Below are 15,668 nucleotides of genomic sequence, written 5' to 3'. Positions count from 1 at the left end.
AATAAAAATTAAAAAACAGCTGAGCATGGTGGCACAGTCTATAGTCCCAGCTACTCAGGAGGCTGCGGTGAGAGGATCACTTCAGCCCAGGAGGTCAATGATGCAATGAGCCGTGATCCCACCACTGCACTCCAGGCTGGACGACAGAGCGAGACCCTGTCTCTAAAAAAAACCAAAACCAGAAATAAAAAGCTAAGCAGTCACCTGTTGTTGCGCCAATTGTTTCTTTAAACAGTTGATTTCCTGGGGTGTGTGTGTGTGTGTGTGTGTGTGTGTGTGTGTGTAGAGAAGTGCGTAATGGGGGAGGCGGCGTGTGTGGGAGTGAAAGAACACATTCCTCCATATATCACAGCCTTGAGCCCGACACATCACAACCCCCCATATGCCTCCACTTCCTGGGCCCGACACAAACACATTCCTCCATATATCTCAACTTTAGAAGAAAAACAACACCTGGAGAATCTCCGATAAGGTTACAACCGATTGTAAAAGTGCAGGAACCAATAAGAAAACTGCTAAAAGTATAACTTAAAATGTAAACCAATTGTATTGCTGTAACCAGAAGAATTCCCTTGTTTCTCTGTAACTTTACATATCCTGTTTACATCGGGCTATAAGAAGCGAGCACACGCCTCGTTCGCGGCCCTCTTGTGTGTTGTGGAACGGAGGGACCAAGTTCGAACTTGCAATAAAGATCCTTGCCGCTTGGCTTTGACTCTGGACTCTGGTGGTCTTCTTCGGGGAATAAACGGTCTGGGCATAACAGGGGCAGAAGGCTTATGGGAAAGCTCCATACAGTCTGCTCAATTTTCCTGTGAACCTATAACTGCTCTAAAAAATAAATTCTATTAAAAAATGTTTTTTCATTTAAAAAAAGACACTAAACCAAGACAGTCCTTTTTCAAGACTGACCCCTGCCAATGACATCCCCAAGTCTTCTCTCGTTCTCTCCACGGAAAATGCCATACACCCACCTGTAGCCTCCATTTTTGAGTCCTAGAATCCATCAACGGGATGGCTAAAGAATTAAGCACCTTTGTCTCCCAATTCACTTCATCAGCCTCCTGAAGGGGAGATTGTCCAATAAATGAAAGACCATTTGCATTTTCAGCACAAAGGATGCTCTCTGCCTGGTGGGCTTCCAGCCTCTCCTTAATTGTGTGTTTCTCTCAAGAGCCACAGGCCTTTTAGAGGTTCCATGTGAAGTGGTCTGGGCCAGGAGGGGGGCTCCGGAGAACACTTGATTGTCTGTGCTGGCATTGTTCCCTTTGTCTGCCTGAACAGGACTCAATCTTATTTCCAGAATGTCCAGGCTGACAGGCCCCATACACAGCTTTGCCACCCGCTTTTCAGAAAGCTAAGCTGCAAAAGCCTCCCTTTCCCAGAATTCACTGCCGGGGCCCCATCCTGATGCAGAACGGCTGCCGTGGGACGAATGGGCCTTGTTTTCCTTCTCCTGTACGTGGGGGCCTGGGTCAAGGAAGGTGCTCGTAGCTGCTAATCTACAGTGGGTGGTGGGAACACCAGGAAAAACAGGGCCTCCTCTGTGTGGCCGAGAATAAAAGACAGGCTTGAATTCGGGTGCTAAAGGAGTGGAAACGGTGTGAAAAATAGGGTGAGCAGTGGCTTCAGAGGTACGGGAGAGTGGGTCCGCTCTCGTCCTCCCTCCACCCCTGGCCCGTTCCTCGCCACAATTTTTTCCCACCTGCCTCAAGTAATGCTTGAAATTCTTTTAACAGGAAGCAAACCCTCTCCTGCCACTCTAAATGTAAATGCAGATTCGGTTAAATGCAGTGCAGAATAAGCTTCTGGAAGGGTGGAGGAGAAGTGCTTTCCCTATTCCCACCGTCAAGTGCATCAAAAAAAACCTGGGCACAGTACTTAAAACAAACAGAAGACTCCAGAATGTGAGGAGAGGTTCATTTAGAGGCCTTGAAACCCGAGGAAGGGCACTGTGGTATTTCCTGGGCTTTTTTTTTTTCCCCCCACACATATCCCAGACATTGCTGGAGAAACTGATGGTTCAGAAATGCCAACAGGTGCAGATGTAAAAAACTCTCGCCGGGCACAGCAGCTCACACCTGTAATCCCAGCAGGTTGGGAGGCCGAGGTGGGCGGATCACGAGGTCAGGAGTTTGAGACCAGCCTGGCCAACATGGTGAAAACCCATCTCCACTAAAAATACAAAAATTAGCCAGGCATGGAGGTGGGCGCCTGTAATCCCAGGAGGCTGAGGCAGGAGAATCATTTGAAACCAGAAGGCAAAAGTTGCAGTGAGCCAAGATTGCACCACTGCACTCCAGCTTGTGTGACAGAGTGAGACTGGGCAAAAGAGTGAAACTCCGTCTCAAAAAAAGAGAAAAGTCTCAACAAAAACCTGCCTTCTCTAACTAGAGGACCAGAAAAGGGGATGCCTAGCAAGACAGAAAACATTTAGACAGCAACTGCTGTACTCCAAGCAAACACCGTGGGAAAAACTGTGACCCCACCCACACGCCTGCCAGTAAAGGCTGGGTGGGGAGCTGGGTCTTCCACGCCGGTGAGGCTCTGTAGCAAGGGGCCTGGGACTTTCATCCCAGCCGCCACCATCCCCACCAATGTCAGTGGAGATCTGAATTCCACCCCACCTGGCAGTAACAAGGCACCTCTTCCCCTCTTTGTCCTCTTCCTTTGCCTGGGATGATAACAGAGGAGGCCTCATAGAGAGCCGGGACTTTCACCGCTGCCCAGTGGAATGAGGCCACCTCTCCCAAGTGTCATCGGAGGCCTTGCGGAGAGCAGTAAAGAGGTGTTTCCGTCCCTCCCAGCCAGAGTGGTATCAGCAGAGGCCCAGGAGGGAGCCAGAACCCCACCCCCACCACCCAACAGTAACAAGTAGGCAGCTCCCCACAAGTGGAGAATTGAGCCCCACTCCACCTGGTAGAAACTAGTCAGTGCCCCCTCCTCTCCCTCCCAAAGCAATGTCAGTATGGGCCAATATAGAGCAAAGATTTAAATAAGATCCAGAGTCCCATAACATAAAACCAAAATGTCGAGGATTCAATCAAAAGCCACTCATCATACAAAGAACCAAGATCTTAATCTGATGAGAAAATACTAACAACAGATGCCAACATAGAGATGACACAGGCATTAGAATTGTCTGACAAGCTTCGGAGCATAAAAATGCTTCAGTAGGCTGGGTGATGTGGCTCATGCCTGTAACCCCAGCACTTTGGGAGGCCACAGCGAGCGGATCACTTGAGGTCAGGAGTTTGAGACACGCCTGGCCAACAAGGTGAAACCCCATCTCTATTAAAAATACAAAAATTAGCCGGGCGTGGTGGCAGGCACCTGTAATCCCAGCTACTTGGGAGGCTGAGGCAAGAGTATCACTTGAACCTGGAAGGCAGTTGCAGTGAGCCGAGATCGCACTGCTGCACTCCAGCCTGGTGACAGAGCGAGACTCCGTCTCAAAAAAGAAAAAAAAAAGTTCAATAAACCGTTATAAACACACACAAAAAATGGCAAAAACAGAAAATCTCTGCAAAGAAATAGAAGATGTAAGGAAGAACCGCATGAAAATACTTGAACTGAAAAATATAATCACTAAAGTTAAAACCATGATGGATGGGCTGAGTAGCAGAATGAGTGAGACTGAGAAAAGAATCAATGAACTTGAAGATTAAAAAGCAAAAAGGAAGAAATTACCCAATATAAGCAACAGAGAAAAAATACACTGAAAAAATTGAACAGAATCTCAAAGCCCCATTGAACTGTAAAAATGTCTAATATTCATGTCATTGGAGGGTTATAAGGAGAGAAGAGGGCAGGGCTGAAAGAGTAGTTGAATAAATAATGGAAGAAAGTTTTTGAAATTTGTTTTTATTTATTTATTTTAGATGGAGTCTCACTCTTGTCAACTAAGCTGGAGTGCAATGGCACAATCTTCGCCTCCCGGATTCAAGCAATTCTGCCTCAGCCTCCCAAGTAGCTGGGATTACAGGTGCCCACCATCATGCCCAGCTAATTTTTATCTTTTTAGTAGAGATGGGGTTTCACCATTATGGCCAGGGCGGTCTCGAGCTCCTGACCTCAGGTGATCTGCCCACCTCAGCCTCCCAAAATCCTGGGATTACAGGCAGGAGCCACCGCACCCAGTCCAAATTTGTGAAAAGATGTAAACCTACATATTCAAGAGGCTGAGTAAACCCCAAACAGGGTAAAGCCAAAGAAATCCATGCCAAGAATCATTATATTTAAACTTTTGAAAAATAAAGACAAAGAAAAAATTTTGAAAGCCAAGAGAGAAACAATCCCTTATTTATTGTGGAAAAACAATTCAAATAATATCAAATTTCTCATCAGAAACCACAGAGGCCAGAAGAAAGTGCCACCGTATTTTTCAAGTGCTGAAAGAAAAGGTCTGTCAACTGCAAATCCTGCATCCAGCAAAACTGTCTTTCAGGAATGAAGGAGAAATGAAGCCATCCTAGAATGAAGAAAAGCTAAGAGAATTTGTTGCCGGCAGAGACCAACCCTAAAATAATAGCTGAAGGAAATTCTAGAAACAGAAATAAAGTGACTTAAAAAAGGAATCTTGGGACACTGGGAAGGAAGAAAGAGCAACAGGAAGAGAAAATACTGGTAAATACAAGATATCCTTCTTCTCTGTGGTGGTGAACATTGTGTGTCAACTTGGCTAGGTCATGATACCCATCTCCTTAGTCAAACATTATTTCTTTCTGTAAAGATATCTTTATATGAGATTAACATCTAAATTAGTAGACTTTGAGTAAAGCCTGTTACACTCCATCAAGAGGGTGGGTCTTGTCTCATCAGCTAAGGGCCTTCGGAAAAAAAGATTGACCTGCCTGGAGGAACAGGGAAGTCTGTCTCCTGATAGATGGCCTGTGGACTTGAACTGCAGCTTTGCCCCTTCTTGGGTCTCCAACCTGCCAGCCTACACTGCAGATTTGGGACACACCAGCCTCCATAACCGTGTGTGTCAATTCCTTCAAATAAAGCAACTTCTCTCTCGTCTGCCTCTCCCTCCCTCCCTCTCCTACTCTTCTCTCTCTGTCTCCTTCCCTCTCCCTTCCTCCCCCACCCCTACTCCCAGCTCTTTCTCTGTGTCTGTCTGTGTGTGTAGGTGTGTGTGTGACACCCACCCTATTGATTCTGTTTCTCTCGAGAACCATGACTAATACATTCTCAAAAAATAAAAAAGCAGTATATGTGAAAGGAATCACACTTGAAATACCCAATGAGAACAAAACCTAACCTTGGAAAGCTTACTCTAAGCAAACCATGTTGCCTGCCTCATCCTACTTAACCCTTACAAAAGCCTAGGTGAGACTGTCACCATCTCCAGCTCACTGATGTGGAAATTCAGCCAGTGAGCCCTGGAGGGAGGCTTTGACACACATCTGATCAATTCCCAACCTCAGGCTTTTACCCATTACAGTCCACAGCATCTCAGGCTCAGCTGCACTTCTTGGAGCAGCAGTTAGCGCGAGAGAACAGGCTCTCTGGAAGGGACAAAAGCCTGCATGAAGGAGGGGTTGGGAGCCCAGAAAATTGTTTAACACAGCCTCAGCAAAGAACATAAGGAAGCTGGGCACAGCGGCTCATGCCTATAATCCCAGCACTTTGGGAGGCCAAGGCAAGAGGATTGCTTAAGCTTAGGAATTTGAGAACAGCCTAGCAACAAAGTGAGACCTCATCTCTACAAAAAAATAAAATAAAAAGGCAAAGAGGGAAAAAAGTCCACAAGGAGAAGTGCAAAGCAAGAGTTCGTCAAGGACAGAACACAAAGTTGGCAAAGACCCAGAAGTGCAGAAAGGATGTGTAACTTGTGCAAAATCTCCAGACAGCATCATAGTGAAGGCTGGAACCCACAACTCCTGACCCCCAGGGCCATTGCTTTGTGAAACAATAAAGAAATGAATGGCTAAGGACAACTGCCACACGGGGTCTCCCCTAAGCAGAAAGAAGAGTGTCTGAGTCTTGCTATAGCAAGGGACCGCAGAGAGGTCAGGTCAGCACGAACTGGAGAAAAGATTCTGAAGAATCGTGAAGAACTGCTTGGCAATCCAGGGAATTAGAGGTAAGGTGAAGAACCTTTTGGTTGACATATTAGGTCTTTCCAAAACCTGGACCAGGGTGAGAAATTGTTATATAAACGGTTATATAGTTTTAATACAGTTAGAAACGCTTTCCTTCTGATTTGGGGGAATGGAAGACACATTGTTTTGAAAAGTGGCTGCTGGGTGGTCTCTCCAACTTCAACACTCAAATATGACCACTCATCTACCGAGTGTCAGCCACTCCTGATCACCAGTAAGTTGCTGTACATGAATTAGGATAAGAGCAAAGAACTCCTTGTCTTATCTTAAAAATAAACAGAGTTGAGATAGAAGGATCAGTGTCAAAAAACCATCAGCAGCAGATGAAGGATGGGGTCAGACACGAGGAGCTTTTTTTTTTTTTTTTTGAGACAGAGTCTCATTCTGTCTCCAGGCTGGAGTGCAGTGGCACGATCTCGGCTCACGGCAACCTTCCTCCTGAGTTCAAGCGATTCTCCTGCCTCAGCCTCCTGAGTAGCTGGGATTACAGGTGAGAGCCACCACTCCTGACTAATTTTTGTATTTTTAGTGGAGACGGGGTTTCACTATGTTGGTCAGGCTGGTCTGGAACTCCTGACCTCATGATCCGCCCACCTCAGTCTCCCAAAGTGTTGGGATTACAGGCATGAGCCACCACACGGGGCCACAAGGAGTTTTTTTGTTTGGTTGGTTTGGGTGTTTTTTTTTTCCCCCGATGAAGTATCACTCTTGTACCCCAGGCTGGAGTGCAATGGCACAATCTCAGCCCACTGCAACCTCCACCTCCTGGGTTCAAGCAATTCTCCTGCCTCAGCCTCCCAAGTAGCTGGGATTACAGGTGCCTGCCACCACACCCAGCTAATTTTTGTATTTTAAGTAGAGACGGGGTTTCACCATGTTGGCCAGGCTGGTCTCGAACTCCTGACCTCAGGTGATCTGCCTGCCTCGGCCTCCCAAATTGCTGGGATCACAGGCGTGAGCCACTGTTCCCGGCCCACGAGGACCTTTTTTAACTGGCATGCTTGAGGTTTGTTAACTCCCCAAAGTTTCTAGCAAGAACGTCCCAGATGCCCCGCACTGCTGTTTCACGTAAGATGGCTTTATTATGATGCAAGCCTTCTGGGACAAGAAAAGGCATGGGTACTGTACTGCAGTTGAATGCATTTTTCATATGAACCAAATGGTTTTTCTGGCCCCCCAAAATTCATATTTTGAAATCCTAACCCCCAATGAGATGACACTTGGAGGTAGGGCTTTCAGGAGGTAATCAGGTCATGAGAGTGGGGCCTTCATGATGAGATTAATGTCCTTATGACAAGAAACACCAGGCCAGGCATGGTGGCTCATGTCTGTAATCCCAGTACTTTGGGAGGCCAAGGCAGGCAGATCACTTGAGCCCGGGAGTTCAAGACCAGCCCAGGCAACATGGTGAAATCCCGTCAGTACAAACAATTTTAAAATTAGCCAGGCTTGATGGCAGACACCCATAGTCCCTGATACTCAGGAGACTGAGTGGGAGGATCACTTGAGCCCAGGAGGTTGAGGCTGCAGTGAGCTGTGTTTGCACCACTGCACTCCAGCCTGAGCAACACAGCAAGATCCTGTCTCCAAAACGTAAAAGAGAAGAAACACCAGAGAGCTTGCTTCCCCTCTCTCTGCTTTCTGCCATGTGAAGCTACATCAAGAAGACAGTTGTCTGCACACCAAGAAGAGAGCCCTCACCAGACATCGGATCTGCTGGCACCTCGTTCTTGGCCTTCCCAGCCTCCAGAACTGTAAGAAATACATGCTTGCCTAGGCCACTCAGCTTATGGAATTAATTCTGCAGCTCAAGCTGCTGAAGACAACATCTCTCTCAGAAATGGGTGTAAATTACTATCACATAAATGGAAAGCACAAGAACCTTATGTATATTCACAACCTCTGACCCAGCCAGGCCACCTCAAGGAAAATAGCTCCCAAAATAATTGGAGAGAAGTAGAAAAGTTTCTGTATTTACTCCCAATTTTGTATAAAATGAAGAAAAATTTGGGAAAAAAAACCTAAAATGTTTACCAAGAAAATGGTTAAATTATGGACCATCCATTTGATGGAATATTAGGTTGCCATTTAAAAATCATGGCTTTGGGCAGTCTGCGGGGCTCATACCTGTAATCCCAGCACTACGGGAAGCCAAAGCAGGCAGATTGCTTGAGCTCAGGAGTTCAAGACCAGCCTGTACAATAGAGTAATAGTGAAACCCTGTCTACAAAAAATACATGAGCCTGTAGTTCCAGGAGGATACATTGCTTTGGGAGGCTGAGGTGGGAGGATTGCTTGAGCCCAGGAGGTCAAGGCTGCAGTAAGCAGTGTTTGTACCACTGCATTCCAGCCTGGGCAACAGAGCAAGACACTGTCTCAAAAAAAATAAAAAATAAAACTCCACAGTTTTGACATAAGAAAATGCTCACAACTAATGTAAATTTAAAAAATAATGGTATGTATAATATAGGATTTGAGATAAATTTAGGAGAAACTGTTAGATTTCAAATATCTTTCTCTTCAAGAATGTGTTACATTTTCTCTTATTTGGAATATCTCTTATATTTCTCAATGGAATTTTATAGTTTTCTTGAAAAAGACCTAAAAATTTTATATTAACTGTGTTTCTAGGATTACTTATTTTTCTATTGCAAATGGAAATGCTTTTCATTATATTTTTAAGATGTTATTGACTTCTTTTTGGTGGGGGGAGAAGAAGTCTCGCTCTGTTGCCCAGGTTGGCGTGCAATGGCACAATCTCGGCTCACTGCAACCTCTTCCTCCCAGGTTCAAGAGATTCTCCTGCCTCCCAAGTAGCTGGGATTACAGGCACCTGCCAGCACGTCCTGCTAATTTTTGTGTTTTTAGTAGAGACAGGGTTTCACCATGTTGGGCAGGCTGGTCTCGAACTCCTGACCTCAGGTGATCCACCTGCCTCGGCCTCCCAAAATGCTGGGATTACAGGAGTGCGTCACCATGCCCAGCTGGTGTTACTGATTTTTAAACAGCCTTCCTCTTACAGTTTCTAGAATTCTTTCTATTCTTCTACTGTATTTGATATGGTACTAGACATCAGTTTAACAGGCATGAGGAAGAAATAAAAGACATAGGAATTCCAGGAAATAGTGTTTCATTAATAAAAATGTGAAATTTGTAATAATAATAGCATATAAAACCACATGTGTTATAAATGCATTTTTTAAAGTATAATTATCAATCTATCTATCTACAGAGAAATAAGCCTGGAAGGAAATACCCCAAAATACTAATTGTATACTAGTGACTCTCAGTTCTATCAGACCTTCTTTTTACAGAGTATTTTATAATGCCATTAATCTCCTTGAAATGAAAGTCACTGATGTTTTGCCTAAACTAGTGACTTTTAAAAAATCAATATATGCCCTAGCTTACTGTAAATAATAAATAAAAGGAAAGTAGTTTATAATGTTTTGAAAAAATTATATTTAAGAATATAAGCTCATACAGCACAATTACACTAGAAAATCCCAGTGCCCCACAAATTCCCAAAACAATCCCAAGGCAAGGCACTGTCACCTTTGAGTATCATTGTGTTTAGAAAAGGAGGTCCAGGGAGTGAGATTCTTATTTTTTTGTTTGCTTTTCTATAGAGTATTTTTTCTCCTTTAAATGAATGCATACTGCTTTGATATTCAAAAATCTAGTGTTGGGGTAGATGTCTCAGGACTGTGATGTGTTCAATACAAGGGAGGAGAAAGTCCCAAGGAAGACAGCTTACCTCGAATGAGTACGCTTTCCCAATTCCATCGCCTGCTCCAGTGATCACTGTGAAAAGCAGGAATGTTTTTAAATGACAGAATTCATCTTTAAACTTCTCTTTCTCACTGGCTACGTTTTCTCGCAAGCCTAGTCTCCAGGACAGTCAGTGCTCCAAAGGCGCATCCCTTTGCTCTCCAGCCCACGCCCTTGAAGCCCCTCGCTAAGCATTCAGGTGAAAGGGTTGGTTGGTTGGTTGGTTGGTTGGTCGGTTGGTTGGTTGGCTGGCTGGTTGGTTGGTTGGTTTTTTGGAGGGATTGGCGAGACTCTGGAAAACATGTTCCAAGATGAAACAAAGAGCCGCAGCCAGGGAACATTTCCTACAGGCCCCATGAGGATGCAGATGCTGTGAGCCTTTGCCCCGCAAGGGCAGGCAGTGTTCCCCATTATCTCTCTGCCCAGGCACTCAACTGTCATTGTAAGGACATTTCAAGGTTCCTTCTAAAAGTAGAGCTGTGGCCCCTTCTCACCCACACCACACAGCAGCAATTAAAGGCCTATGGAAGGTAGGGAATTTAGCAAAGAGGAAAATACAAAAAAGCAAAAAGAAAATGCAGTGAAATGAAGAAACCTGAAGAATTTATACTCAACAGAACTATCTGTTAATATACAACCATCAAATAGGCCTTCTAGTCCTTTTATATCAACATTACAGACAAATTTAATGATTGAGCTCTGGGATACGCCTCATTCGTGAGAACATCACAATTTCAAAATTCACTACAATTCGGCATATCGTGAAACTTACAATGTATCCTTGCAACAACAATTAAACGGCTTGCTTTCAAAAAGTGTGAACAAAAGATACATTTAGCTCACTTGAGAGTGAGTGCAGGCCAAGCTCTACAAGCTTCAAGGACCACACTGACAGAAGCACTCTGACTTTAATCATTACTAATGATGTGTCTGTTCATTTTGGAACTTCTAGGAGGCTCCATGCACACCGTCTGCAGCTCCGGGTGCAGGAACTGTGCTCAGGGCCATCTTGGGCCTTACCTTCCCCTCCCTGTGGGAAATCTTTGGGTTTTTTGTTTTTTGTTTTTTGTTTTTTTTTTTGAGACAGAGTCTTGCTCTGTTGCCCAGGCTAGAGTGCAGTGGCCAGATCGCAGCTCACTGCAAGCTCTGCCTCCCGGGTTTGCGCCATTCTCCTGCCTCAGCCTCCCAAGTAGCTGGGACTACAGGTGCCGCCACCTCGCCCGGCTAGTTTTTTGTATTTTTTTAGTAGAGACGGGGTTTCACTGTGTTAGCCAGGATGGTCTCGATCTCCTGACCTCGTGATCCGCCCGTCTCGGCCTCCCAAAGTGCTGGGATTACAGGCGTGAGCCACCGCGCCTGGCCCCTGTGGGGAATCTTCACTTCACCCAATACAGGGCCTGCACGACAGGCAAGATGATACCATCAATGATAACAACGGCTGACGGTCACACACTTACTTCTTGCCATGTACTGCTTCTAGTGTTTTAGATGCATCATCCCATTTAATGTTCAACACAAACCTAAAATGCAGGGACCATCATTATCCTTAGTTTGTAAATGAGGAAGCCAAGGGTTCGTAAATGTGTTCGTAAATGATGACACAAGGATTTGAACCCAGGCTGTCTGACTTTGGGGCCCCAAGTCTATGAATAGACACCAAGAAAAGAATTAGGAAATCCAGCACAGAGTTCAGGGTACTCTCTCTGAGGAATTAAAAATTTAGCCTCTAGTATTTGGGTTTCCTTTTTGTCCCCTACTTGAAATATATTATCTCCCTGATCCCTGCCTCCGCCCAAACATATTTTACTCCTGCTAGAGGTAACTCACTCCATCTTGACTCATAAAAACAGGTTAAGATCATGTTTTTACTTTGAGTCACCAAATGCTCTAAGTCTCTGGACCCATTTGAACTTCTTTTAGAATGTGGGTTCTTAGAAGGGCTTTCCCTACACAAACGATAGCAGCTATGCAGAGTGCTACGTCCACCCACACATGGGCATCTGAATCTGTGTGGAGTGGGGTATTTAAATCCAGAACACACAGGTCAAGCTGCTCAGCAAGTTCACTACAGACAGCATAATGCCCCAAGAAGACACACACACACACACACAATGTAAGAAGCAGCAGTCAAAAATCCATTCGTCATCCCAAACAATTTCTCACATGGTAATTTTTTAAATTTCCATTGCTAAGTTTTTAAGGTTGCCAGGTTTAGCAAATAAGGATACAGAATACCCACTTAAATTTGAAATTCAGGTAAATTATGAATGGTTTAATATATGTCCTATGCAATATGTGAGTTACAAAATACTAAAAAAGTGTTCCTTTTTTCTGAAATTTAAATTTAACTGGGTGTCCTGTATTTTATCTGGCAGCCCTATAAGGATATCAGATCTTTCCTATTTCACCTGGATAATATCTCTAACGTCACTTAATCATTTTTGTCATTGGATTCTTTTTTTATTTTTATTTTTTGGTGTCCAAATTTGAAATATAAGCCCCTGCAAAGACCTTAGCATTTTATTCAAGGAGATGCTGAAGCCCTGGCCTCCTGCTCTTCACCTTAACCTCAGTCATAGGGCTGAAGTTCTGCATGGGCGTTCCAGTAGATAAATCCCATGGGGAGGCAGCATTTAACTGACACCAGCCAGATTCCCTTCCAAACCATCCTGAAAACATGGCTCCACAGAGATATGTGTTGCCTTGATTTTGTAATACCTTATTTCTTAAAAACACTTGGATCCTTTCTTTAATACAGTGAATTAAAATTATTTATATTCCAAAATTTGGAAACACCTTCTAGTAAAATGAAAACACCCGGGCTTTTTGTAAATCTGGAGATGAGGATGTGGAAATTTCTGCATTATTTATTATTTGTATCAGCAGGAAACTCCCAAAAGAAGAAAACTCATCTAATGGGGTCGGGAGGACAAGTGCTTAGCAAGGGCTGGGTAGCCTTCTTCCCTAGTGTTCCCTTAATGCCCTATGGCTTGTGTTGCAGACCATTCTAATTTCACTCACACTTTCTAATCCCTCCAATTAAAATTACCCAAAGGAATTACTTCTTTGCTCTCAAAGAGAAAAGATGCAATATCCCTTTTGAGACATAAATAATAATAAGCAGGGGCTGGGTGCGGTGGCTCACGTCTGTCACCCCAGCAGTTTGGGAGTCCAAGGCGGGTGAATCACGAGGTCAAAAGTTTGAGACAAGCCTTGTCAACAGGGTGAAACCCTATCTCTACTAAAAATACAAAATGTTGGTCGGGTGCGGTGGCTCACGCCTGTAATCTCAGCACTTTGAGAGGCCAAAGTGAGCGAATCATGAGGTCAGGAGTTTGAGACCAGCCTGGCCAACATGGCAGAACCCTGTCTCGACTAAAAATACAAAAATTAGCCGGCTGTGGTAGGCTTATAATATAATCCCAGCTACTTGGGAGGCTGAGGCAGGAGAATTGCTTACACCTGGGAAGTGGAGGTTGCAGTGAGCCAAGATCGTGCCACTGCACTCCAGCCCAGGCGACAGAGCGAGACTCTGTCTCAAAAATAATAATAATAGTAATAAGCAGGAAGAATAGCAGCAAAAAAAAACACGAGATAGAACGCTCTTACCTGCCCACTGTCCCATTGACCGCAAGAAAGGCTTTGGCAAAACTTTCCAGTAATTCAGTAAAATACATCTGGAGAATCTCATGCACTTCACCAGGCAGGCCAGGCACACCAGCAGCCCTGTGAGGATGAAGAACTGTTCCAGAGCGTCCCCCATGGCTGCACGGAACAGACTGTTTCAGCCCTGGCCGTGGCCCTCTGTGCGTGCCTCCTGGGACCGCGCTGCTCTGGAGACCTCCCGATCTTCTTCCAGGAGTCACTGGGTGTGTTCCATCAAGTCAGGGGCATCTAGATTAAAGTAACTTCTTTACAGAATCCACTGATTCCCAGGCCTTTGAATGAGGCTTTTGTGATGGAGGAGTCACTGGGTGTGTTCCATCAAGTCAGGAGCATCTAGATTAAAGTAACTTCTTTACAGAATCCTCTGATTCACAGGCCTTTGAATGAGGCTTTTGTTACTGTGGAGGAGCTGGTGAAAAAGTAGAAGGTGGAGATGAAGGGGAAAAAAACAAAGCCTGGACAGATATAAAATGGCAGCCCATGGTTCTCTCACTGAATTTGGAAACTTAAAAAGGATGCAGAATCCCAGGCCTTCATTCCTGTATTTAGCACTGTGTACTGGCTGCCCACCAGGTGGGGTCCCCTCTTGAAGGCGTTAGGAAGATAATAGTGACCACATAGGGTCACTATTGGGAGTGGTTGGGAGCTTAGATTCTGGTAGCGGCGACAGATGATGAGCAGATAAATAAGATAACATCAGGCTGGGTAGTGGCTCACGCCCGTAATCCCAACATTTTGGGAAGCCGAGGCAGATGGGTCACATGAAGTCAAGAGTTTGAGACCAGCCTGGCCGACATGGTGAAACCTCATCTCTACTTAAAATACAAAAATTAGCCAGGCCTGCTGGTGTGCACCTGTAATCCCAGCTACTTGGGAGGCTAAGGCAGGAGAATCACTTGAACATGGGAAGCAGAGGTTGCAGTGAGCCAAGATCACACCATTGCACTCCAGCCTGGGTGACAGAGCGAGATTCTGTCTCAAAAAAAAAAAAAGTGTATGTGCTATGAAAAAGCGCTATTGAACCACATGTTTGAGTAGCTACTCAGGGAATGCTTCAGAGAGGGTGTTCAGGAAGGAATTCTGTGAAAAGGTGGCATTTTTAGTTGAAATTTGAATGAAAGGAACCAGCTCTGCAAAGATGAATACTCCCTCCGGGCTAATGGAACAGCTAGTACAATGCCCGAAGTGAGAAAAATCCGTGTATTTGAGGAATAAGAACTAGGACAGGCCGGGCGTGGTTGCTCACGCCTGTAATCCCAGCACTTTGGGAGGCTGAGGCAGGCAGATCATGAGGTCAGAAGATTGAGACCATCCTGGCCAATATGGTTAAACCCCATCTCTACTGAAAATACAATAATTAGCTGTGTGTGGTGGAGCAAGCCTGTAATCTTAGCTACTCAGGAGGCTGAGGCAGGAGAATCACTTGAACCCGGGAGGTGGAGCTTGCGATCACGCCGGAGGGACTGGCCACAGAGAGCAAGGGAGGAAAAGGCCAGGGCAGGAGGGAGGAGCCACGCCCTACAGGTGAGTGTGGACTTTCAGAGCAACCAGAGGCCGTTGCACAGATTTAGGAAATAGAGTTCTATACTCTGAATTATGCTTTTAAAAGGCCACTGGATGCTGAGGGAAGATGTCCTTTGGGGGTGGGATGGAGCGTGGGTGTGACAAGTAAAGCAAGGGCAGCCAGGACGCTGAAGTCATCCATGCAGAGGCCATAGAATCAGTCCTTGGCCTTCTCTCATTTCTGCCTGTGCTCATTCTCGGCTCACTCTGTGCTGCAATCAACAGCCTTGCGCTGACCCTAGAAGCAGAATTTCTGGCCAGAACATAGATTCATACGTCTGTATGCTAGATGTCGTCAGATTTGCCTTCATTTTGCGTTCACACCAACAACAAGTGAGCATGTTCGTTTTCCTGCTGCCTTAGCAGTAAAGTATGTTGTCAAGCTTTGGGACGTTTGCCACCCAGTAGGTAAGAAGTAGCATTCAATGTTGTTTTAAGTTTAAATTACCTTATTAGCCAGGTTGGAGACATTTTCATAAGCCTAAGGGCTATTTTCACTGTTTTCTTTGTGAATTTTCTCTCTCCTGCCCGTTTTTCTATGTGGTTTTTGGTCTTTCCCTT

General features: G+C 45.0%; 1 protein-coding gene across 3 annotated transcripts in view; it reads right to left on the bottom strand.

Moving 5' to 3' along the window:
- HSD17B3 (hydroxysteroid 17-beta dehydrogenase 3) overlaps nt 1-13,727 on the bottom strand; it is a 57,864-nt gene extending 44,137 nt beyond the window's left edge. For all 3 annotated transcript variants that reach the window (XM_023185272.2, XM_023185273.2, XM_026446834.1), the window contains exons 1-2: nt 13,488-13,727; nt 9,865-9,911 (exon numbers count right to left, since the gene is read on the bottom strand). In XM_023185272.2, coding sequence (XP_023041040.1) covers nt 9,865-9,911; nt 13,488-13,641 — 201 coding nt within the window. In that variant the 5' untranslated portion in view covers nt 13,642-13,727. The remainder of the gene's footprint in view (nt 1-9,864; nt 9,912-13,487) is intronic.
- Between the last annotated feature and the right edge of the window lie 1,941 nt (nt 13,728-15,668).

Source organism: Piliocolobus tephrosceles, chromosome 14 (assembly GCF_002776525.5).
Source record: "Piliocolobus tephrosceles isolate RC106 chromosome 14, ASM277652v3, whole genome shotgun sequence".
In the NCBI taxonomy this organism is placed as follows: domain Eukaryota; kingdom Metazoa; phylum Chordata; class Mammalia; order Primates; family Cercopithecidae; genus Piliocolobus; species Piliocolobus tephrosceles.
The sequence above is the reverse complement of the archived record's forward strand: the minus strand, read 5'-3'. Positions and strand labels throughout refer to the sequence as shown.